We start from the raw sequence: 23836 nt of genomic DNA on the forward strand, positions 1-23836 counted from the left end.
TAATTGATTGAACCAATCGTATTAAGAGCTGGTGGTTTAGGCCGTTATTTATTACCTGTGTTAATTAAAGAAAGAGGTTGGACTGGACAGAGGAAGGGAGGAAAGCTGTGTGGGAGATGGGATGTAATGAGGAAAGAGGGGGAGGAGGGAGGCTGGAGACAATTAAAATGTCAGAAAATGACAGAAGTCCTGCTGATTACAAAATGAGTAGATTTAGAAAGAGGAGTCATTTAAGGGTGATAAGACAGAAGGAGATTTTAAGGAATTAAAACTATTGAAGCTAATTCAGCTCCACCCAACCGGTTCTGCAGCAAGCAACACTTGGATTGTTGAGATGTTTTCCACCTTCCATTGCAAAAGCAGCTTTGGGCTGAATTATAGGGTCTTAATTATTAAAGGATGCAACCAATAATTAATTATTATCCTCCTCTTTTGTAAAACTACATACTCAAAGCTGCAGTTGTTGTTGTGAACTAACAGACTGACTGCAGGTCATTTTCTAAATAAGATCTTTGCCTTATTTATGACCTCTTAGACAGCAGGAAGAACAGATTTTCGGTCTGCCCTTTTAAAAAGGAAAAAGCTTCAAGACAACCTGCAGGCCTGTTCATTTCAGCTCTGTTGGAGTAAATATGCCTTTTATTCACTGGAAAGAACAAAACTTCCCGTCTGCATTATTTACAGTTGCTGATGGCAGTTATGGAGGCAAATGCAGAAGAAAACAGGCTGTGATCTGCATTAGAATTAAACCAAAGACAGACAAGCGGGGGAGCTGACCGCTCTATAAACAATAACCTTTCCCTGACCAGACCTCTCTGTGACATGGCAGACAACATGGGTATGCATGTTGATGACCTCACTGACGGACAGGCAGTCTGCTACTGCCGTCCGTCCGTCCATCCGCCCATCTGTCCATGACAATATGATCCAGTCAATATGTATATTGATTTCCTGTTGCTGCAGCTCTAATCTGGATTTCCATGGTCACATCACTCATTGCGATGAAGTGAACTTAGCCTCTTATTTTCTGGACAAAGAGTTTGTAGCTTTTTTTTTTTTAAAGACATCTCGACTGGCAGTCTTTTAGATCTTCTGAAGGTCTTTGAGGGTTTTCCTGTGGATTTTGGTTGCTTTGTTACTCAGTTTCAGTCAAACCCTAAAGTTATTGTTGTTGCTTTAGTTGTTGCCATAAAGAGGATTCAGAGATTGACAGAGAGCAGGTCCAGTGCATTATGTATGCAAAGCAGCAATGAGGTTAAAGTGTATTCATGACCCCCTGCAGGTTTGGAAGATGGGTTGATAATGGAGATGTCATATACCTGTGACATCAAACAGAAATCACTGAATTCAAAGTTCCTCATTTTAAAGATAAATGGTTATGCAGACAGACAGAAAACCAGCCTTAATGTTAGTAGAACCAGAAAAATCTCAGCCCTGCTTTAATCCTTTGATCAGATCCTCTCCTCTTTATAATCTCTCAATTTCACTGTCATCAAGCTTTCATGAAACCTGATCTTTCTTCATCAACCGGTTTTACTACGTCTCTCATTCTCTTTAAAAGGCTTGCTGTCACCTGTTCACTGCTCTATAAAACTGTCCTCTTTATACATTGATCAGCTGCTCTCCTTCTCACACTTCCTGTGCATCTTATTACCCATTAGGATAACTCAGGTAAAAAAATAAAATTTGTCAGCTTTACTTCTGTACCGTGCAACCTGATCAGGGTTGTTTCACTGGTTTTTTCAGCACCTCTAAAGGACAGACGGAAGATTTCTTGAAGGAATTCTCCCAAATGCATCCTAAAACCAAGTATGCTCTGAATCTGAAGGTGGAGGACATTTTGATTGAGCAAGTTCTGATCAAACACCTCCAAACCAGCCTTTGCTAATGTTTATGGTCAGTATCATTATAATTATTGTAACAGAACCACAGGACCAGCCAGGTTTATTCAACACTTCTGGAGTTCTGGATCCCTGCACAGATACGGTAAGCCAGGAAGGTCAATTTAGTTACAGCTTTAAAAACTCACCTATATTTGTCACAACATAATTAAATTCCAAAATAAAATATAAAGAATACATTTAATTAATACAGCTCATTTCAAAAGCACTAATACCCGTTAGAGTTTTGTACATCTGTCAAAACTAAAAATTAATTCTATTTTATTGAAGGTATTTTCCATTTACAGTCTGAGGTTGTTGCCCATTTGTCAATACTAAAACCAGCTCAGTCCCTTCCTTTAACTCGAACGTGCTTCCCTGTCCCACACCGTAAGGCTGCCCCCAACGTGTTTCACCATATAGAGGTGACTTCAGATGGATTTGTAGAGTCTGATCTCCTGCTCTTCTTCACATATTGACACTTCAGGCAAAAAAAAATAAAATTTAACGTTGGTCTCTTCTGAGTAGAGCCCCAAAAGACTGCAGGCTCAATTGATTTCGTTTAAGGATTTCAACATAAATACATCTGGAAAAAAACAAAAAAAAACACGCTGTATTTTTTTTAGATTTCTTTGATAAAAAAAAAAAAAAAGCTGCTACATTCATTTTTGACATTTCTGAATTATTTTGTAATCTCATAAAATCATAATCAACTACACCAATAGAGTTCAAAGACAATTATTATTTTGGAAAGCTCTATAATTAAATGAACATTTTAAAAAGTTTCCCAATTTCTAAAGAATTCTGGTTACCCACTGACCTTATGAGTTGTTTTCTGACAGACACCGTGAAAAGATACTTTAACAACAAAAATGCTAAGTTTCTACTTTTTTTTTGGCAACTCAAATTTGTTTGGTTTTATTTTGAATTAAGGATGCTGAGGTTCGAGCCATAGAGCCACAGTTTGTTTATTAGGATCTTAAAGGCATAAAATGGTGACTAAGCATGAATCTCTTCCATCTAACTTGTTGGTTTTTAATGTTCTGTACATGGATCCATCCATTTGTTGGGTCAAATGGTCCGAGTAAATCCAAACGATCAAAAATGGGCAGATGTCGCCCTCTCCATGCTGTTAAAGTGTAAGTGTGTGTGTTCAGTGTGTACCTCCTCCAGTTTGAAGGTGATCATGGTGAAAGCTCGGAACACGCAGTCCGTCGGACCTGTGATGGTGATGATCCTCTCTGGACAGGAACCCTCTGAGATGTTGATCCTGGCACCGCTCTGTTGGGTTGGGCAGAGATGGAGGAATGGGGGGAGGGGGGTGGATTAGGACAATTTATTGGTTTTTGGGAAGTGGGAGACGAGAGGGCAAAGAACGGAGAGGTAGGGAAGGAGACAGGAGATGATGATAGTTATGCAAGGAAAAGGAGTCGCAGTACAGGACCAGAGTTGTGAGTGATGGAGGGGTGGATGTAGGTTAATGGATACATGGAAGAGAGAAAAACATTAGTGGGAGGAAAGGAAATATGAGAAGAAACAGAGGAGAAGCACTACTTCTCCCTCACTACCTAAGAGACACTCTTCCATGATGCTGGAACAGAGAGGGACTCCAAGGAGGCTGGAAAAGGGATTTAAGGATGAAGAGGAAGAGAGGGGGGGAATCATCAAGGAAGATTTAAATAAAGGGAGGACAATGGACAAACATGTGACTGATTCCCAGGAACAGGAGAGAACAAATTTATTAAAGGAAGAGGAGAAGGAAGAATGAATGGAGAGGGAGGGGGCAAGGGAAAGGATCAAGAGAGGAGGAGAGAGACAAGGCAGTGCAAATATTTGAGGAGAAATAAGAGAAGGTGAAGATATAGAAAAGGTGCAGTAATAACCGTCTGGAGGATGATGAAAGAGCCAAAAGAAGGAAATTGAAGTGCCAGTTGGGAAATTATAGATAAACAGAGTCGATTACAATTTATGGGAGGATTAAATTCCCTCTGACGATCCTCTTTGATCTGGAGGACAAGTTCTGGTCTGGTTCGGTCAAAGTCAGAGACTGAAAGCAACCGGAGGCGAGTCTACGCTGTAAAGTACAACAGTATGCACATATATCTGTATAATCAGAGATGGCAAAAGTACTCACTTTCCGTACTTGAGTAAAAGTACAGATACTTGTGTTAAAAAATTACTCTGGTAAAAGTGGAAGTACTGATTAAACTTCTTTACTCAAGTAAAAGTAACAAAGTACAGGCTTGAAAATTTACTTAAAGTATAAAAGTAAAAGTAGAAACCACTTTTTTCATGCCGTTGCCTACATTTTAAATGGATGTCTGCNGAGCATGTTACAGAGGTCCAAATACTACAATGTTTGCCCAGTAACGCAGGACAAACACACAACAAGGCTGAGGAGTTAACCTTTCATCTAGATGCTGGTGAAGATTCTCAGTCATCCAGGTCATAGTCATTCCAACAAAGTTAAAAAACAAACCACTGGACTTTGTTTCCAAGTTTGAAGATGTTCCGCCTCCCATCCAGGAAGCTTTTTCATTTCAAAATGTCAGAAATAGGGTTGAGTATAGAGTGGTGTATGCAGTTCAATGCAGTGAGGAATGCTCTGATCTTTACATTAGAGAAACCAAATAACCTCTCCACAGACGCACGGCCAAACACAGAAGAGGAACCTCCTCTGGGCAAGACTCGGCTATACAGCAACACCTTATGGACAAAGGACATTCTTTTGAGGACCAGACTGTTCAAGTTTTGGACAAAGAAAACAGGTGGTTTGAGAGGGGCGTGAATGAAGCCATGTTAAGAAAGAAATAAAACAACATTAGAGGGGTTGGACTCATGTTTCAGCTTTCAAAACCCTACAATGCTGCAATAGAGTTGATTCCTTCTCTCTATCATCACAACCCCCACCCCCTTACAGGGGAATAGAAGACATTGCCCGTTCAGCCAGGCCAACAACTCCCCCAACGACCCCTTTAAGAGACATAGACAGGTATCAGGTATTGCCGGCTAACAAAGAACCCAAACGACCCCCATTCCAAAAGGGCGAAGCCGATCGTCCAGTTCAATTTGCATATTTTCTAAGCCTAAACAAGGCTTTGTTTTTGGTCCACTCAATAAAGCCTCGAACTCAACGCCAATTCAGACAGACTTTGAATTGAAAAAGCTTCCTGGATGTGAAGTGAAACATCCTTTAACTTCGAAATATATTCTAGTGGATTGTTTTTTTTTTTTTTTTACTTTTATAGAATTACATCTAGATATTTTACATTTCCTGAAAATGCTTCCTAAATACAACAAATATGACCAAAGCCAGAGCAGAAAGGCTGTGAGTTCATCAGTCAGGTTTAACTGGACATTTTCATACTTTGGACAAACCGGACCTTTTGTACAGTAAGTTTGTGAACCCGGCATCAGGTCGTCTTAGCGTGCGATACACAAGCATGACCTATTTATCAGATACATCAACCCTAATGGTTTCCAACAGAGTGCTGTTTTTAAAACACTAGAGACACTCTTACGGTGTTTTAAAGTCTGTTTACTGCTGATCGAACAGAAGAAATGGAAACCATTTCACCCACAGTGGTCCTTCTAGCCACCCTTCCATGAATTATTCTACTAACTCCTGATCTCATTACCTCCTACCTTTCTTTTTCCTGTCCTCATCTTCCCTTCATTCATCTGCTTTTGCCCCTCCTGTATTTCCTGTCTTCATAAAATCAATCCCTCTCTACTGAAGATTTTCCCTCTCTTCATTGCAGAGAGGAGTTGAATTTCAAGTAGCTTTGTAGAAAACATTTGGTTTGACCTAAAGGATGGTGTTCAGTGTGGAGATGTGTTTGTGTTGTTCCTACAGAAGCCTTGAAAGGCAAGAAAAAAAAATCTGAAGTATTTTCAAATGTCTTTTTGTTGAACTCTGGCCCAAAAGGCAGGTGATGTTTTTGGAAGCTTATTTTCTAAGTCAAATGAAATTAAGCTTTCCTAAAGATTGTGACTGGAAAACAGGAGCTTATAATTTTTTTTAAGTTTAGTTCATTATTTTATTTTAATTTTTTTCCTCCCACTGAAGCCGTCAGATTCATTCTCTAAACTCTGGCAGGTTGAGAGTCTCAGCTTTTTTTCCACTTGCCTTTCAGGGCATCCATATAAATATCCCACTGCCACTAGTTGGACATTCAAGACAAGAATCTGCTTGTCCTTGTGATCTGCTCTGCTTTACGTTTCAAACAGATATGTTTATTTTCCACTAATTAAAAGGAGAATTCTGAATAATTTCTCATTGGGTTTCATTCGTGATAAATTCCTAAAAAACCCACACAAAAAACTTTTCTGACAGTATTTCCTCATGAGTGACACACCTTTAGTTTGGTGCCGAATGCTCATCTCGTTGAATGCAGACAGTTTCCATGACAACCTTCAGTTCAGAAGTGTTAAGTGTGAATTAAATATGTTTCAATCAATGATCCAAATATGAGAAATAAAGCAGCGATAAGTTTTAACTTTATGTTGGTCCCATTTATTTCCAAGAACACCAGGATGGAAAACGTTAAGCATAAACAGCTATTCAATGACTTTTAAGATAACTTTTACTGAAAATATATAAACTTACGAGTTTTAGAAGACCTTTATCTAAGCTAGCTTCTACTGACTCTTAATCTGAAACAAATACTTGGTGCAAAGCAAAACAAATACATAAAATCTAATCCTTGGAGTGGAATTTGGTTGCTACCTTTCTGTCATTCAGAATATCAGGGTTAAAATTAGTACAACATAGATTAAACATTTCTATCAAAATCATTCCCTTTTCAAAAATTATACATCAACAGAAGGTGTTACAGAAAATAAGTATAAATTTTACTGAACACCATCTTATTCCACATGTTTGTGGGCGGAATCGAAGCAGATCAGCCTCCAAAAAACACCTTTTTCTCCTGACAGACTGAGGAAAAGTGGAAATCATCTCTTTCTAATTCCAGATTCAGTGTTTATTTGATGATCATCTAAAGAAATAAACACTGATAGATGCTTAGCGTCTAAATGAGTTGCTGCACTGATCTTCAGCAGAAGTTCTGCACAACTGTTGAGCTCTGGGAGTTGCAGACCATGAATACAGAGGAAGGTCTGATACATTAATGATAAAGCATCTACTGCTCTCCGCTCAGTCTTAACAGCTCATTCACAAAACAAGTGGCACCAATGATGGACCTGAGCTGTCAAAGAGATGTAGTTTAGCACTCCTCCAATAGACCCCAGCTTTCCTTTCCCAAACTTACTGGATCATAAGCCCCAATCAGCAGAGGGAGGGAGAGAAAAAAACAAAAAACCAAAATGACATTATAGAAGTTTTACTAAACAAGCTGCAGGATTCAATTAAAAGAACAAACCAAAACCTTTAAAAATCCTAGCTACAGCTTTTTTTCATCAAATCCATTCATTTTTCTAAAATCATACAGTACTGGGAAATAAAATTATGAATTCTAATGTGGAAAAAATATTGTGTATAATTAATTGTTTTATAAATTTGTCTGGTCCTAAATATATAAATATTTACTTCTAGTTATGAAGCAACATTAACACAGAACCGTAGGTTAAAGCTGAGTGAGACAAAGTTCAGGCATTTCCAGGTCCTAGTAGCTCTGAGCTGAGGAATGTCTTCTTCTCATTGTTACATTTCTCAGATTTTAGCCAAAAGTAGTAAAACAGAAGTAAAACCAGCGTAAACATTACCCAAGCTTTTTAACCTTGGTGCCGATTAAAGAAAGCAAAGGGGCTCAAAAGCCAAGCAGAGGTTTCTGATTTATTTCTGGATTGGCAAATTAAATGTTTGCCAAGTTAAGTATTAGCAGACCTGGCATCCAACCTTAGATCGCCCTGGATGGACTCAGTGTTTCCTCCTTTGGATAAACAACAATAGAAAGATGAATGCTGCCGATTCAGAGATGAGAACAGATTATGCAGCCTTGAAATGAGGTGAAACTATTTAAAAAGCTGAGGAAGTTTAGCAGGTGTGAAATTAAGTAATTACTTCCCAAATCACAGGAAGGTCTCAAGTCAAGAATGGCAAGTCCCAAGTCACTTAATGAGCTACACCTGAACAGTTAATCATGGGAGGAAACAAACTGTTCTGATTAATATTATATATTTTTGTTTATATTTATACATTTGTGACTTTAAAGATAGCATAAAGTTATTACATGCAGGACACCCAACTCCAAGTAATTAACGAGTCATTATGAGCTATACATGAGCTATTAATAAGGTACAGAAACAACTGGTGCAGATCATTGCTTTTATTTCTTAAGTATCACTTTAAGAGGTCAATTTTCAGACTTAAATGACATTATCAAGTCATTTTAACTAAGCCTAGGTCAAGTCTCATATCAAATCTGTAACTTAAATCTGAGGCCAGTCAAGTCATTGAGTCAAACATCTCTGGTATCTAGTAGGGTTGTCAAAAGTATCGATACTGAAACGTTGTATCTGGATACAATACTCATTTTCAAAAGTATCGATACAGCCATCTAAAGTGCAGAATAGTGGAAAATGCACTTTCTGAACATTGTGCAATTGAACAATTCTGTGCATGTTTGAGTTTCAGACTTTTTTTGTAACAGGTGCAGCTGCTGAGAATTATTTTTGTTTAACTGGTTTGGCCAATATCATTGTTATGTCTGCAAAACATAGCCAAGGAAGGAACTTTTAGAATTAATTTTAATTTTGTAAGTTTTTTATCAAGCTTGCTTAATATTGTGCACAGCATACAACCTCAAAATATCATTCTTATTGTTTTTTTTATTTATTTCTTGTATTTTTTTTAGTCATGAAAATATTTCTGTTGAATTTTAGAGTCTTTGTTTTTATTCTTGTGGTATCGAAAAGGGTATCGAGTATCGAATATTTTACTTCGTATCGGTATCGAGTTGAAAAGTTTATTATCGTGACAACCCTAGTATCTAGTATTCATGTCTTGATAGAAAAAAATTAGCTAACCAGTCTGGAGACTCCTGTTAAAGCTGCAGAAACAATAAATGGATGAGTGAGTTTTTAAATTAGGAGGATTTTGTTTTTCCAAGCAGCTGTCCCCCCCATTTCTCCTCGACTAAATTAACTGGCTCTGATTGACGAGGAACTGGGACCTTATGATTCTCATCTAGCCCTGTCTTCTTCCCATCAGCCCACTTCCCTCCCCCGTGTCATCCTAATGAGGGCAGCAGCACATCGCTGTGCTGTTTCAGTGTGGGATGCTTGTCTCCATTACTCTTCATTTGGAGAGGAGGGATGATGGACAGCCATGTCATCCAACTGGATTACTGAGCTCTGTTCTGCTTTATTAGGTCTTCTTGTTGCCTCAGTCTGTGTTCTCCAGGCTCCAGAGAAGCAGATGTGTGCGGACATCTGTGTTTTTGGAGCTGAGATGAAGAACAGCAACCTGACATTAATGCTTTTACTGACTTGATGAAGAGGGACATTGTCTTCTTCTGTTTGTGTGCTTCCCTGTTTATCATAACATCGGTTCCTGAAGGCTGAGTTTTGATGAAGAAGAAGATCTGAAACGTGTTTCCGTATGAAATTCGCTTGAGAAAATTAATATAGTTCCTTGTTTTTGAATAAACAGCCTTGGAGAGAGTGAATTTCGCAGATAAAAAAAGAAGGCACATCTTAGAAATGAGGTGAAGCTGTGTCTTAAAGTGTTTTTTGTCCTTGAGAAGTAAATATCTCTTTAAATATTCATGTTTCCTGTCTGAGCTCCACTGAAATAACCAAGGAAAATAATCTGCTCTCATCTCATCTGCTGGTCCAGGGTTTAAGTTCTCATTATTTCACATAAGAAGTCTGTTCCATTTGTCTTTTATCTTTATATTTTTTTACTCTTCTTGAATAAATCTAAGGTGTTTTTTTTTTTTTTATTAAAAATTATTTCCTGCAGCATAAACAGAGAGGGAGCAGAATTCAGAGATCTTGTCCAGTCCTATTAGGAGGCCACCATTGTTTTCAACAACGGGTTTAATATAAAGGTTTAAACCTTTTTAAGGCTTAAAAAAATTGCCTGAAAGATGCTAAAATGGAGCCTAGACAGAAGTTCTACTGAATAAACTGATTATTCGCCTTCATTTGCCTACGACAGCCAATCAGCATCCAGAGATCATCCTAAAAGGCCTCAGATCCGCAACTCGTCTGCTACCTAGTGCGCAGGCGGTGATTGCGCCGTGTGACTTCATTCAGATGACCCAGTTTCAACCCACCTCCAGCCCTCCTCCACCGTCGTAGCTAAAACTTCATTCCTCACGGACTCTTATTTGAACCGGTCCGGCAGAGGACTGCCATGTTGAGCCTGGTTCTACCAGAGGTTTCTTCCCAACAGGGAGTTTTTCCTCTCCACTGTCGCTTCATGCTTGCTCATCATGGATAGGTTCTCTCAACCTGTGTTATCCAAACTGGACTTCCATCTTGCAGGTCCCTGAGTGAAGCTCTAGTATCAGCTCATGCAATCCACTGGATCTCCCCACAAAGCTCAGCAGACCGCCTCGCTAACCAGCAGTCTACAGACTGACCAACTTCATCTATCTCCACTCCACCACCGGTTTCAGGCCTGGGAAACAGCCCTGTACTTTAATCCTGTTCATCTATAAAAATTAAGTGCTATGTTTCCTGCCGAGGTCTGAGCACTGAAGACCAAGTAATTGTATCATTACATTTCTTCTAATTGTCTGTTTTCTCCATCTGAGTTTTTCAGATTGAACTGGCTTTAGATGAAAGAAGAAGCAGAGTACTAAGAACGAAGGTCAAACAGGAGAGAAATGTCAAACTTTATTTTGAAAAAAAAAAAAAAAAACACACACACACAAAACAGGGACAACTAGAAAAAATGACAGTCTGAAAACGAGAACAAGAATGAAGAGAAGGAAAGAACACGGAGGAGGGTAAGACAATAAAACCGGGCCCATTTCTACCAGCCAGCCGTGGCTCCACTGGCTAAATGTGAAGGAGGGGATTTCACCTTAAACCATCTAATATTGGCCACTGATTCACCAGTAGTGAGAGATAAAACAGAGCCTATAGTTCATGAACTTATGGACATAATTTCACTTTATCCATTATTTAAAAAGTCACTCTGACTGCATTGCATCAAAACAGCCTCATAATATAACGGAGGTGACAGCAGTGGCTTTATGGAGCAAAGCAAACAGGTTCTCCACCAGCTGATGGTCTAAACATGAAGCCATCGTAGAGCATAGGCTGTCCACACTGAACATGCTCCATTTAATGAAACCTGTTCTTCAGAACCATGAGGTCAGAATCACTTTATAAAAGCTGGACCAAAACTACACAACATTGACTTGTAGAAGCATTGGAAGATGCTTCTGTTTCCTGTCATGAAACTGATCAGGTGTTTCAAAGACGTCGCCAGAAGCCCAGCCAGCTGTTAGGCTCCTACTCTATTTTACAAATGTCTCTTTAAACGCTCAAGTTCACATTACAATCAATCTTCATCGCAATTTTTTGAGGATACAGAATCCCATGAAATAAGAAATAACACTTCCCCTTTTTAGCGCTGTCACACTTTTGGTTTTGGTGTTGAAAAATCAATATTCAATAAATTTATTTGACAACAAACATTCATCTTTAGAAAATTGCATCTCTCAAGGTTTCATCTTAGAGCTGTTTCCTTTATTTTTCTCTTGAGTACCAACTGATGGTTTACTAAGGTCTCATAACAGATTCATGCAGGAATTTTCACCCTTTGCACTGCAAATAAATGAAATCTAAATAAGTCATTTTTTTCTTAAAATAAGTGTATTTTGTCTTGAATGGAGGAGGTAAGTGAGATACTTTGCCAAGACAATTTACATTTAAAATAAGAAAAAGCAACTCCATTGTCTTATTACAAGTACATATTATCTAAATATCTTATCTTACCTACCGGTACTAAGATTAAGGGGATATATACTTGATTTAAGAAATTTTTACTTATTTCTAGGTTGTTTTTCCCAGTGTGGACCCTAAACGCATTCTAATTAGATCAGACAACATAGCTATAAATAATAAGAAGCCTATACTATGAGTACTTTTGACTCAAATATCAAATGAAGCTGCTTCCATCTTAAAAACATCACCAGAATCCAGGGATTCAATCAGTTTACTGTCCAGCTGTTAGATTACTGTTAGAATCTGTTAAATCAACAGAGCAGAGTTGTGACCCTGGACTCAGATGGAATAGCAATAACAGTGAGACATTTCAACACGAAAACAAAGAAAGCATCAGAAACCATTATATTGATAATCGACTAATTTTATCCCTTTTACTTTGCTGTAAAATCTTCCAACATGATTGCATCAGACAGTGAGGCTGATGGTCATTTTTATTGTTAACCCACTAAATTCAAAGTTTCTTTTCAAACTATGTGCTGATGATTACAGTCTTTATTATTAACATCTCTTTTTATTCAATTATTTAACAACATCTTCACTGTAGTTCCAATTTTACTTTATTTCAGATCTGTAATTGACAACAGAATAGACCTATATGCTTTCATATGCATTGACTGTTTACTGTCTGGAAGTCATTTTATGTGTTTTTTTCTAATCAGAAATAACCTGTGTTCATACCATTGGACATTTTATGCCTGATTAATCCATATTTTAGAGTTAAATGATGTAAGAACCACAGATTTATTGTTTAACCATAACTTTACATTAAAATTGCTAGCTGATGTACTTTATATTAAACATTCTGTTTCTCTGTTGCACTGCATGTTTAGGTGATTGTGTTTATTTCTTTCGGATTCTTGTTTTCCACCTCCTTGTTGGGGGATCATTTTAGTTCCAAAGCGACTCCTCTCAGGGAGGCTCTGCATCTTTGCTCTGATATATAAATGTTGGTATTCACAGCAGGTGTTCAGAACATTGTGAGTCACTGATGAGCCAGAGTTCTGCTTTCTCTGAGATGAATGCAAACTATTCCAACCTATCGATTCCCATGTCTAAGTATTCATGTGGCTGCAGCTGCAGCCTGATTACAAATAAAAGTCTTCTCAGGAGATGCAAGAGCAGCCGTTGATCGGGGAAACATTATGGAAATAAACCATGGGAGCTCTGCTTTTTAATGAAAGTATTAGAATTTTGGATGAATTTACAGACGTTTGTAGTCAGCGATGAGGATCATAATGCTTGGCCGAACAAGCTTCTTCTGCTGGAGATTTAAAAGTTTTATGAGAAGCACAAAGATACAGAATTCTTCTGCTTTGCTGTTTAGTTTTACTGCTTCAACTCAGAGAGGAATGGATGAGAAAGTATTTCATTTTTAAGGAGATAAAAAAAGATACTTACCCCCTAAAACTAATCGTTTTTTCTTAGTTGTTAGTGATAACTGGAAATGAATCTTTAACATCACAAGGGAGGAAAATTGACCCACTCTTATTTGCTACATTGTTTTAATTTCACAACATCATACTGCCATCACCGTGTTTGACTGAAAGTAGGTTTTGTACTCAACAAATGATGGAGAAAACACCTTCCTAAAGGTCAATTTCTATCCCATCAGTCCATAGAATCCTTTCCCTTAAAACTTTAGGATCATGAAGATGTTTCTGGTAAATATAAAAGTGTTTCCATTGAAGTGAATTTTGAATTTTAAGCAAACTTCTGGAAGTTTGATAAAAAGCAAATGCAAATGTGCCTTGTTTCCGCTGGTCTTAAAGCAAATTAACAAAGCGTAATATTGTGATACATCATCGTCTACATTTTGGCCTCATGCATGCCCGTAATAAATAGGAAGTAGAGGCTGCAATCTGTTGGAGCTCAGATTAGAAATGGAGGAAAGTTTTAATAAGTGTACACTGCAAAAAATGGAAATCTAAGTGAGTAATTTTTTCTTAAAATAAGTACATTTTTTCTTGAATTGAGGATGAAAGTGAGACACTTTGCCAATGGAACAAGACAATTTATATTTGAAATAAGAAAAAAACCATTGCATTGTATTATTTCAAGTTCATATTATCTAATCATCTTATTTTAAGAGTAAAGATACTACTTTCATTGGCAAATCATCTCATTTACCTACTCAAATTAAGGGTAGATACACTTAATTTAAGACATTTTTACTTATTTCTAGATCATTTTTGCAGTGTATTGCTACTGAGAAAGCTGTTCTTACGTTAACATGTCGGCTCATAGCTGACATGTTGGTTCCAGCCATGTTTACTCTCATAACAGGAAGATCCAGGAAAATGCTGACATTAGAAACAGCTGATCAGTCATGCGAGGTTAAAGTTCGCTAAGTCAGAGCTAATTCAAACAAAGTGTCTCCATCTACCCTTCTGTGCATCAACGCTTTTTCACAAAAGCCAAAAACCACCTCAAGCGAGCAAAAAACTTTTTTTTTTTTTTTTTTCCCAAATTTGCTATTTCCAGTAAGCTTTTCTGATGCAATACTTAAAAATGCATAATAGAAAAAGCTGCTGGAAACGCCCCTTATGGGACAGGTCTTTTTTGTCAACAGCGATTCTGGACCTTAACTCTCCCCTGGAGGCCATTTGTTTTTCAGTCTTGAAACAAGCCTTGATGTATTTGGATATTTTGTATTTTAAATGCAAAATAAGCTTCTCTCCTTTATCACTTACTGTAGCCATGCAGGTATCGCTATGTATGCTGGGAATTGTTGTTTACAGAGTCTATAATGAATACCAATGTTGTCGGCAAGGTGGCTAAATAAAGTGCAACCGAACTCTCCGGATGTGCATCTTATTTCATGCAACGCAGAACATAATCTGCTGGTCCTCATGGGAAATGCTGTCTTCGTTCAGGCAAAACTATACAGTTTTTGTCCAGTGGGGGGAGCCAAAAGCGACTAACACTGAAAGTTTTGAAGAACTGCTTTAACCTCAGACATTAAAATGAAGCTTAATGTTCAGGGGATAAATAACACAATGAAATCAAAAGAAAATGATAAGTAACTTCACTGAGTGAAATCATCTATAACCTGAAGAGTAGGTATCCTTTTGTGACCTTTGACCTGTCTGGAGTTCAGTTCAATTCCATTCAATAATCCCAAAGGGAAATTCAGAGGTTGCAAACCTCTATGCTGCAGGCTGAAGATTACTACTTTAAAAGTTTCTCAGTCATCCAGCTCATGGCAACCACAAAACAGGCTCAAATTGGAAGGCAACCCAGAATTTTGCCCTTTTTTTTATAAGAACCAAATCCTGGAACAGGCCAGCATACACTAACCACCTCCCCTCATAACTTGGCGTGCAGCTCCATGTCTCAGCAGGGCAGCTTTAAAAGCCAAATTCTCCCTACAGAACAGGACGTCCTGCAAGTTTTCCTCCATCCCAGTAAAAGTTCACTTGATTGACAGCAGACCTCTAACATGCACTAATTCCTCCTGGTGATAAACACAGTTGCGCTCTCATCTTAACAATCATACATCATATTTACAGCTGCTTTTAGCAAATGAAATTGGCATTCTAATAGAAGCAGGACTCAGACTGTATTTGATGGAAGACATTTTTAGGCACATGTCTAAATGCCATTCTATGTACTATTCTATAAACTGTTGGAGAGGAAAAAACTGCACCGTTGAAAGAGGCAATGTTTAAAAAGCGTTTTTTTTCTTCTCGTTGTGCTTTATTATAATCCAATTTAGTATGATTTATAATTTTTTTCCCTCCATTTCATGCCTGCCTCTCTGACATGGATGCTAATGCAAAGAAAGAAGACAGATACCCACTACCCCCAACACCCCAGACATATCTTTTGATGCTAAAAGAGATGTTTTATTTTCTAGAATCACAGCAGGAGCTCCGAAACACCGCACACCTTGAGCTATTTATTTTTTCATTCTTCAGATCTATAGAAACAGTTCAGTAACATATTTATCTGTGCTCATTGAATGCTCTGATTGAAACCTTTACTACCGGGCCTTCAGATATGGGCTACAACAGAAAAAAAAGAAATGTCTGAATGTTTTATGCATGGTAATGTATATATAAAACCATATGTATGTATATAAGGAAGCTGGATACGGCACAGAGAATTAAACTAATACCTCTCACTTGTCATTGTGTCATGGAGGATCGCTGCAGCGGCTGTAATTAGCCGAACACATGTGAGCTGCATTTGAAGGGTTGTCATGGATCAGCAGTAGAAGATGAGGAGGAGAGATGATGAGGGGCTTACCTCTTCTCGTATTCTCTTCACGGTTTCTCCTTTCTGCAGAGAGAGGAGCAGAAAATAACATAAGGTTCTTGACAGGCTTTAAGGAACAGTGCCGAAGTGCTCAGAGATAATAAAGGCTTAATAAAATGCTCCATTAATGACAGAGCAGAAGAGAAGGATTCTGTCTATTAAACCAAAATGTTTATGTGCATCTTAAATGAAACTAGACTCTTCTGTTCTATAAAACTTATCACTTTAAATATACTGGAGGTTTATGGTTATGCAAAGTCAAACCCATCATACGGTCTATTTGGGCATTGATTAATTAACATATTACTCACTAATCAATAAAAACAGTTGAATACACAGGGGAATGTTAAGCCTTATTGGCTTTCACTAACTCCTCCTGGGTGGATCACACAACCTACTTTTTCAAATAAAAATGTACTAACAGTTTGCAGCAGCTAAGCATCCAGAACAACATGACTAAAGGAGCAGTTTCTTGTGTGTGTGTATTATGACCATGTGTGTTTGTTGTGTGTGTTTCTATTTATTTTAATCTTTTTTTTTTGATGCAATTTAATCCTATAATGATTAAAAGTGTTTTTACATTTAATATATGATATATGATATAGGATATCAAACCTTTCCAAGATGTAATTGTTACTTCAGAGCCTAAAATTCAGTTTGAAAAGCAAATTCATAACATTTTCATCCCTTTTCTGTATATTTAATGAAAATATTTCCTCCCCAAAGAATAACATTCTTGTATTTTATTTGTTGGTTACTGAAAAATCAGCAGGGGAATAGTCATTCCTTCTACATCTGGCCTGTCATTGCCTTTACTGTTAATATGAAGTAGAAATGGGAGTTTTCCACATTTATCCTGGTTGTTGTTTATATTCCACCTCAGGCCATTATTAGCAAGATGTTGCTACATTTGTCCAAAAAGACGAAGAAGGTGGTAAAAAAAAACACAACAACAACAGAAACATCCAGACTCCCTGTTCATTGTTCTTGTGGATTTTTAAAGCACAAGATAATGTTGACAATGAAACCATTAAACCAATAGCAGTGTTTTCTGTTTCTTGGATCGACTGAGTGAGCAGCAAGGCTCAGATTGCAGCAAGTAACTGTTCAAATTAAAGCCAAAAGCAAACACTGAAAATATAAATATTAACATCTTTCATAACGTGAGGTCTTTTTTCAGGTTAGTATATGAAAACATGCCCAATCCAAGAGGTTCTGCTTAGATTGTTAAAGACTGAGTGCAGAAAGAAGTGCTTTGGAACAGTTTAACTCACAGCTCATGGCATCACTTTTCATTAGAGTAGGTCCTTTAGGACCCCTGCCAATAGGGGCTGTCCCATAGACTGACATGTAAGACCAAGAGCTACAGTAATGTTCTTCGCTTGGTTTTTAGGATAAAGCATATGCTGTGATACTTTCTCTAGTTAAAATGTATGGAGACATAAAGCTTGAGTCCAAGTTATTTTACCAGAGTGAAAGCAGCCAGTTCAGTGAAAAACAATCATTATTGTGGGTTTGAGAGTTAAGAATTCAAAGCTCTTTTAATGAATGATGCTTCTTGTCTCCCGACTCCAGGAAGCCCTGAAGCAGTTTTCTGATGCTCCAGGCTACTAACAGGTTAGAGCGACTGACTCTGAGTGTTGCATATAAATCAGCTTAGAAAGATGAAATACCCTGAGGAATAAAGAAAAAATGTCCTGCTGTAAATAAAGAAAGTAAATGTCACTGAAATCTCCATTTCAGTTTCCCACTAGTCTCCCTAAGTCTCATTTTAGAGCAACTCAGTTCTGCTCTGCTGCAAGCCTTTGGAGACCACTTCCTGCTCTGCTAATGCATAAAGAAGACAGTGAGGAGAATTTGGACGTCTGCTGCTTCTGCGCATATAGGAGTATTCAGGAGATTTTAGACTTAGCCAACTTTTACTGTCATTTTGTATAAACAGAGTTATGTTTAGTACAGCTTTCCACACAGTAAATGTTCATTTTCATTCCATAAAGTGCAGCAGTGATCAAATGTAAACAGTGTAGGAGAAAAAAAAAAACAAACATACGTGGTGCAAAAAACGCATTGATATGGAAGCTCAAAGAATTATACACAGTACTTGAGTTGAGGGGAGATGAGCATCCCCCTTCTTGAAAAAATCTTAAAAATCATCCCCCTTTCTAAATAACCATTCCCCATACTATCACCTAAGACATTTCATTGAATGTTTAAAATTTCTACTATATCTTAACAGTAATGGCAACAATATTGCCATTTCAACTTTTGGCGGTCTTACGAGTAGCCTGAGCAAACTAAATAAAGTCAAAGAAGTGGCCTACCATGACTATGAAGCTGATCCCAGAGGGATATTTGTCCTCTGCATTAGTCCCTAACTATGCAGGGGCAGTGATAGCCATGCCAGTCTAGGGACTGACTGCAGTTCTACTGTAAGGTGCCTTGGTCAAGGTCAATGACTGACATACCTGACATGTAACAACTATACCACGCATATTGCTTTAGGTTAATAAACTAAGTTAATTAGGCTATATGTGCTTCCAAAAATATATATATATATATATATTCCACCCCCCTTTCTTTTTCTTTTACAACTAGACTTGTGATTATACACATGGTGCAAATATGCAGTATTTTTGGTTTGGTGTTATTAGTGGGATGCAGAGTCTGTGACATTATTTGAAGTTTTTCAACATTTAGCTGTCTGATGGCGTTTCGGAAGAATGCACAATCTGCTGGACCTGCATCGAATGCTGTGAAGCCTTTTCTTCAACGAAGCAGAAAGTTAATATATTTGTAGTATTATAATATTTTTGTATTTTCCTGAGAAATTGAGAAATTGTTGCACTTCCACGTCTCATCTTATACAGCAGCTTTACTTGCAACTCTTGAGAGCAGCTTTTGTTCAGAGAAAAGACAGACAGACGACGGAGTCCAACTGGAAATCGGACATGTGATTAATGAGTGTTTCACATTGTTGGAGAATTACACTGACCGCCGCTCTGATCTGAAAAGCCAAATAGCTAAAATATGTGGACATATTTATATTTGTTTTTTCTTCCATTAGGTAGTTTCTTCACATTTGACATGATGTGACAGAGGTGCTGCTTTACTGTGATCACAAATGAACCTGCTGCAGCAGCAGTTAGTAACTCACCTTTCCAATAATGCTCCCAACTTCCTGTGGAGGAAAAAAAAAAACACCCGGTTAGAAAAATATTCACTTCTGTCTGCAGCACTAAAGGTTGTTGAACTGTTGGTGAACTTGTTTTGGAACAGCAGAGTGACAAAACAGTCTACAGAGTTATTATCTGTACAACATTGATTTAAAAGGAACATCAAACGACATAAATCAACCCTTGTGACTTTGCTGCTGATGGGAAACTGCTGCACTTTATGGCTGGATCCACTGCTTTTCCTCCGTCCTGTCCATCTCTGTCTAACTATGTGTCTGTGTATGGAATGTTTTTGCCCTTTGCTGCAACCAATGTCTGTGAACAGATTTGTCCCTAAGGGATAAATAAAGTTGTCTGAATCTAAAAATGCAGTAACTGAGACAATGTTAGATGTTGGAGTATTTAACATTTCAGAAAAAAACTTGTAAACTTGAAACATTGATCCAATAGAACCAACTATTCTATCCAGCTTTTATTGTCATTACACTGATACAAGTACAGACCAATAAAATTAACTCTCTTCATTTATTTTCTTTTTTTTTTTTTCTTTTGAGTTTTTACGGCTCTAGTGACTCATAGGAAAGGAGGTATGAGAGAGGGGGAGAGACATACCATTGTGCATCGCCCTGGAAGCAGTGTGGGGTTAAGGGTCTTTGCCCAGGAACCCAGTGTGGCAGTCTGTGGGAGTGGGGCTTGAACTCAGAACCTCTCTATGCCCTATCCACTAGACCACCACTCCTAAACTCTGCTACTGTACTTCCTGATCATCAGCCAGCTCCTTTGGTTTCTGTATTTTATTACTGGATAGACTGATTAACCCATGTGTGACTGGCCAACGTCAACAAGGTTAAAATTTTAGAAAGTATTTGATAAAGACAGAAACAATGACCTGACAGTTGAATCTGTTCAGTCTACTGACTGAACCTTCTACCAAAGAGTTTGAAGTTTATTGTTTATTTTCTGGACTTCAGGAGTGGGAAGTAAAAAGAAATAGGCCCAGTGCAAATGTCAATTTGGAGCTCATGCAGATTGTTGAAAGGAAAAAAGGCGTCACAGCAGTGATGTTAAAACCATTAAAGATGTCAAAGCGTCATGTTGTAAAAAGTCTCCCCTTCACACTTAGCAGGTAAACAGAACACGACCATCCAGCCTGATGGGAAAACACAGTATGAAGCTCCATAAACCAAACATCACCACCAGATGCCTCTTAGCTTAATGTTGCAGACTCCTAAGCAGCTTGTAAATCATACAATCTTTAGTCTCTACTATACCAAAACTAGTAACAACTGCTAATTTTGGTATAGAGCTGTTTTGGAATGAATCATTATAAACCTGTGTGATAAATAAAGAGCAGCTCTAATAGATTTATTGGACTTTATCAAATCCCAGTAATTGTCCAAGAGGCCTGCACTATCGCTTAGCACATTGTTTAATCCAATTAATTACAAGAAGGTACTGTCCTTTTAGAGGCGACATGTTGAACATTTGGCCTTTCAGTATTTTTTATCAAATGAAAGTAGAGCTGTGACCACGTCTGGAGCCTCATGTACAGCAGATTGATTTCATTTAGCTGAAAGTGAATCTGAACTTAAAATTTACTCTGTGTTCGCAGAAAAAGGACCTTGAAAGAGGGATTGCCTTCGAGTCAATGAGTCGATGCAATCAACTGGTTTTCTTTAAAATCATTTTCACTCTATGATCTGGTTGAACCGTAACGTACCTTGAGATGACGTGGTGTGAATTGGCGCTAAAGAGATAGACTGAATTGAATTGAAAGGACCTATCTTTATGTTACAGGTAAAATTTTGACAATTGTCTGTTACATTGTTTAATTCAGCTATTTTGACCTTAACCCCTCTATACACTAAATATAACGAATGCAGTTATCCATGTATTTGTCATAGCTCCACTTTCTGATATAACGGTTTACTTTGGAACTGGGAAGTTGGAGTGCCATACATTTACGAGGTGATGAGATTTCCAGTTTCCTGTTTGTGGACGCTAGTAGTTTCCATAGTTTTTTATTAGGCCAATACAGGGACTGTTAACACCACAACAGTGAAAAACACAGTGTTCCATCTATTCTAAGATCCAAGTACAAATGTAGCGCACAATCAAACTATCTCACTCAGATATGCCCCATAACGAGACAGGAGCTGAAATTGTGAACATATTGAGCTTTTACTGATAGCACTTTTTCAGGTGAGCATTTTATTTTTCAGCATAAATTTTGTTCTATTTTCACAGATTGTTTAATGTATTATATTACCTGTTACTTTTCCTCTTCCGGACCACACCACCCATTTTGGTGACATTTTCAACATGCGTCTTGTGGCGGCGATATGCTTTAACATCTAGTTTAGCTACCCCCCATAGGTAAATAAAAACCTGTAATAAAGTCTTCATTCAGGATTGTTTGATGTAGTAGTCCAGAGCGCATGCTTCACTCGTTACCTTTCCGTGCATTAGAAGGCGCAGGGTGAGCGTGACCCCCATGGCCCCGTCTCCAAACTCCTGTTCACAGCTCATGGTACGGGTGGTGGTGTGGTGGGTGAAGGTGTGGGTGGACTCTGCTGCTAAGAGACGCATGAAGGTCCAAGGCCCCGAGGCGAGTGGAGCTGTGCAGAACACCACAGAGAATGTTTTGGAAGAACCCGCTGAGGAATGCTTAAAAAGCCCCGAATAAAGTCGGGGGAAACAACGGTTTTGGTGTTTGGGATTCTGACGATTGGACTGGACTGGTCAAACTGGTGGTAGACAGGGAAGCGTCCTTCTTCCTTCGTTTCTCGTTCTGTAGGAAGCAGACAGAGAAGAACTGATAAATATACAATTTGTCTATTTTTGAACTTACTTCTAGATTTTTACAAATTGGTTCAGATATTTATGGCTTTTTTACCTTCTGGAATAAAAAACAACATAAAAAAAAAAAAATCTGTTAAAACCAAACAGTTTGGTTCATAGCTGCTACCTTATGGTACTTAAAGTTTAAATGGGAAAAAACAAACAAACAAAAATAAAACTCCAAGCATCTCAAAAAATATGTTTAACATATGGGTCAGTCAACATTTCTTTACAAGCTCGAAGGATAATGATCAGGGTTGGATGCTTCTTTTACTTCTCAGACATTCAAGGTAATGTTTCAATAAAAAAAAAAAAATTTATAAAAAAAATTTAGAGCAACACATATTTCAGGTAGATTTAGATATATTCTGTGTTAATCAATGATGCTGAATTCCAAGTTTTACAACAAATAGTGTTCTGGCAAAAATTACTACAATGAATTACACCCCCACACTGCCAACCCCCAACAGCCAACAGAAAGAGCTCCTTCAGTGACAGATGCCTGTATTCTCTATGCACCAAGGAGCGCCATCTCATATCCTTCCTCCAAGCAGCGGTTAGGCTTTAGAACAGCCACTGCTCCCAACATAAAATAGTTATTTACAGTGCCCTTCGCAATTATTGGCACCCCTGTTTAAGATGTGGTTGAGGATTTAAAAAAATTCTACTTTACTTTTTAACAACAAAGAACCAAAATGCAAAAAAAGAGAAAAATCCAACCTTTTATTTAAGTATATTACTTTGGTGGTAAAAATAAAATCACACATTTAGAAGATAAAAAACATGAAATCATGTGTCCCACAATTATTGGCACCCCTAAAAATTCAGCTAAATAAAGTGATTGATTTCCTTTAAATTTATTTTTCTGTAGTTGCTAAAGTTGGTCAGGGTATCTAGGAAATTTTCATTAGTAATTCATGACTTCCTGTTTCCCTGGGGTATAAATATGACGTGACGCAGATGCCTAAACCATTTAGTCAGCATTGCAAAGACAAGAGAACACACAATTCAAGTAAGGCAGATGTGCGTCGACCTTCATAAATCAGGCAATGGTTATAAGAAAATAGCCACTCGCCTTAACTTGTCTGTATCTTCAGTTAGAGGAATCATTAAGAAGTTTAAAACAACTGGAACAGTGACAAACAAGGCTGAAAGAGGTCCCAAGTTTATCTTGCCACAACGCACAGTGAAGGGGATGGTAACAGAAGTAAAAAAGTCCAACACTTACTGTCACAGAATTGCAACAAACAGTGGAATCTTGGGGTCACAAAGTCTCCAAAACAACCATCAGATGCTCTCTACATGCCAACAAGCTGTTTGGAGGGCATGCAAGGAAAAAGCCTTTTCTCACCAACACTCACAAACGTAAACGTCTGGAGTTTGCTAAGCGGCACTGGGACTTCAACTGGGATGTTGTGCTTTGGTCAGATGGGACTAAGATTGAGCTTTTAGTCCCAGCTTTAGCCCAAACTCTAAGTGGGTCTGGCCTAAAACAAAAGATGAGTATGCCAAAAAGCACCTCATGCCCACAGTGAAGTATGGTGGAGGATCTGTAATGCCTGTTTCTCTTCTAAAGGCCCTGGGAACCTTGTTAGGCTGCATGGCATCATGATTGCTTTGAAATACCAGAAAATTTTAAATAAAATCCTGATGGCCTCTGCCAAAAAGCTGAAGATGGGTCATCATTGGGTCTTTCAGCAGGATAATGACGTTAGTCCTGTTGCCTTAATTCCCTTGTGCAAATCAAAGCTCAAA

At 38.0% G+C, this 23836-nt stretch overlaps 1 protein-coding gene across 4 annotated transcripts in view; it reads right to left on the bottom strand.

Annotated features, from left to right (window-relative positions):
• The window catches only part of LOC107100344 (poly(rC)-binding protein 4-like), a 50999-nt gene extending 28973 nt beyond the window's left edge, over window positions 1-22026 (bottom strand). For 3 of the 4 annotated variants that reach the window (XM_015398795.1, XM_015398798.1, XM_015398797.1), the window contains exons 1-4: window positions 21695-22026; window positions 19222-19245; window positions 16059-16091; window positions 3045-3161 (exon numbers count right to left, since the gene is read on the bottom strand). In XM_015398795.1, the coding sequence (XP_015254281.1) occupies window positions 3045-3161; window positions 16059-16091; window positions 19222-19245; window positions 21695-21829 (309 nt within the window). In that variant the 5' untranslated portion in view covers window positions 21830-22026. Of the gene's footprint in view, window positions 1-3044; window positions 3162-3448; window positions 3628-16058; window positions 16092-19221; window positions 19246-21694 lie in introns of those variants that run through there. The other variant, XM_015398796.1, reaches the window with a different exon arrangement.
• Between the last annotated feature and the right edge of the window lie 1810 nt (window positions 22027-23836).

This window comes from Cyprinodon variegatus, unplaced genomic scaffold (genome assembly GCF_000732505.1).
Source record: "Cyprinodon variegatus isolate N-32 unplaced genomic scaffold, C_variegatus-1.0 Scaffold962, whole genome shotgun sequence".
NCBI classification, from domain to species: Eukaryota; Metazoa; Chordata; class Actinopteri; order Cyprinodontiformes; family Cyprinodontidae; genus Cyprinodon; species Cyprinodon variegatus.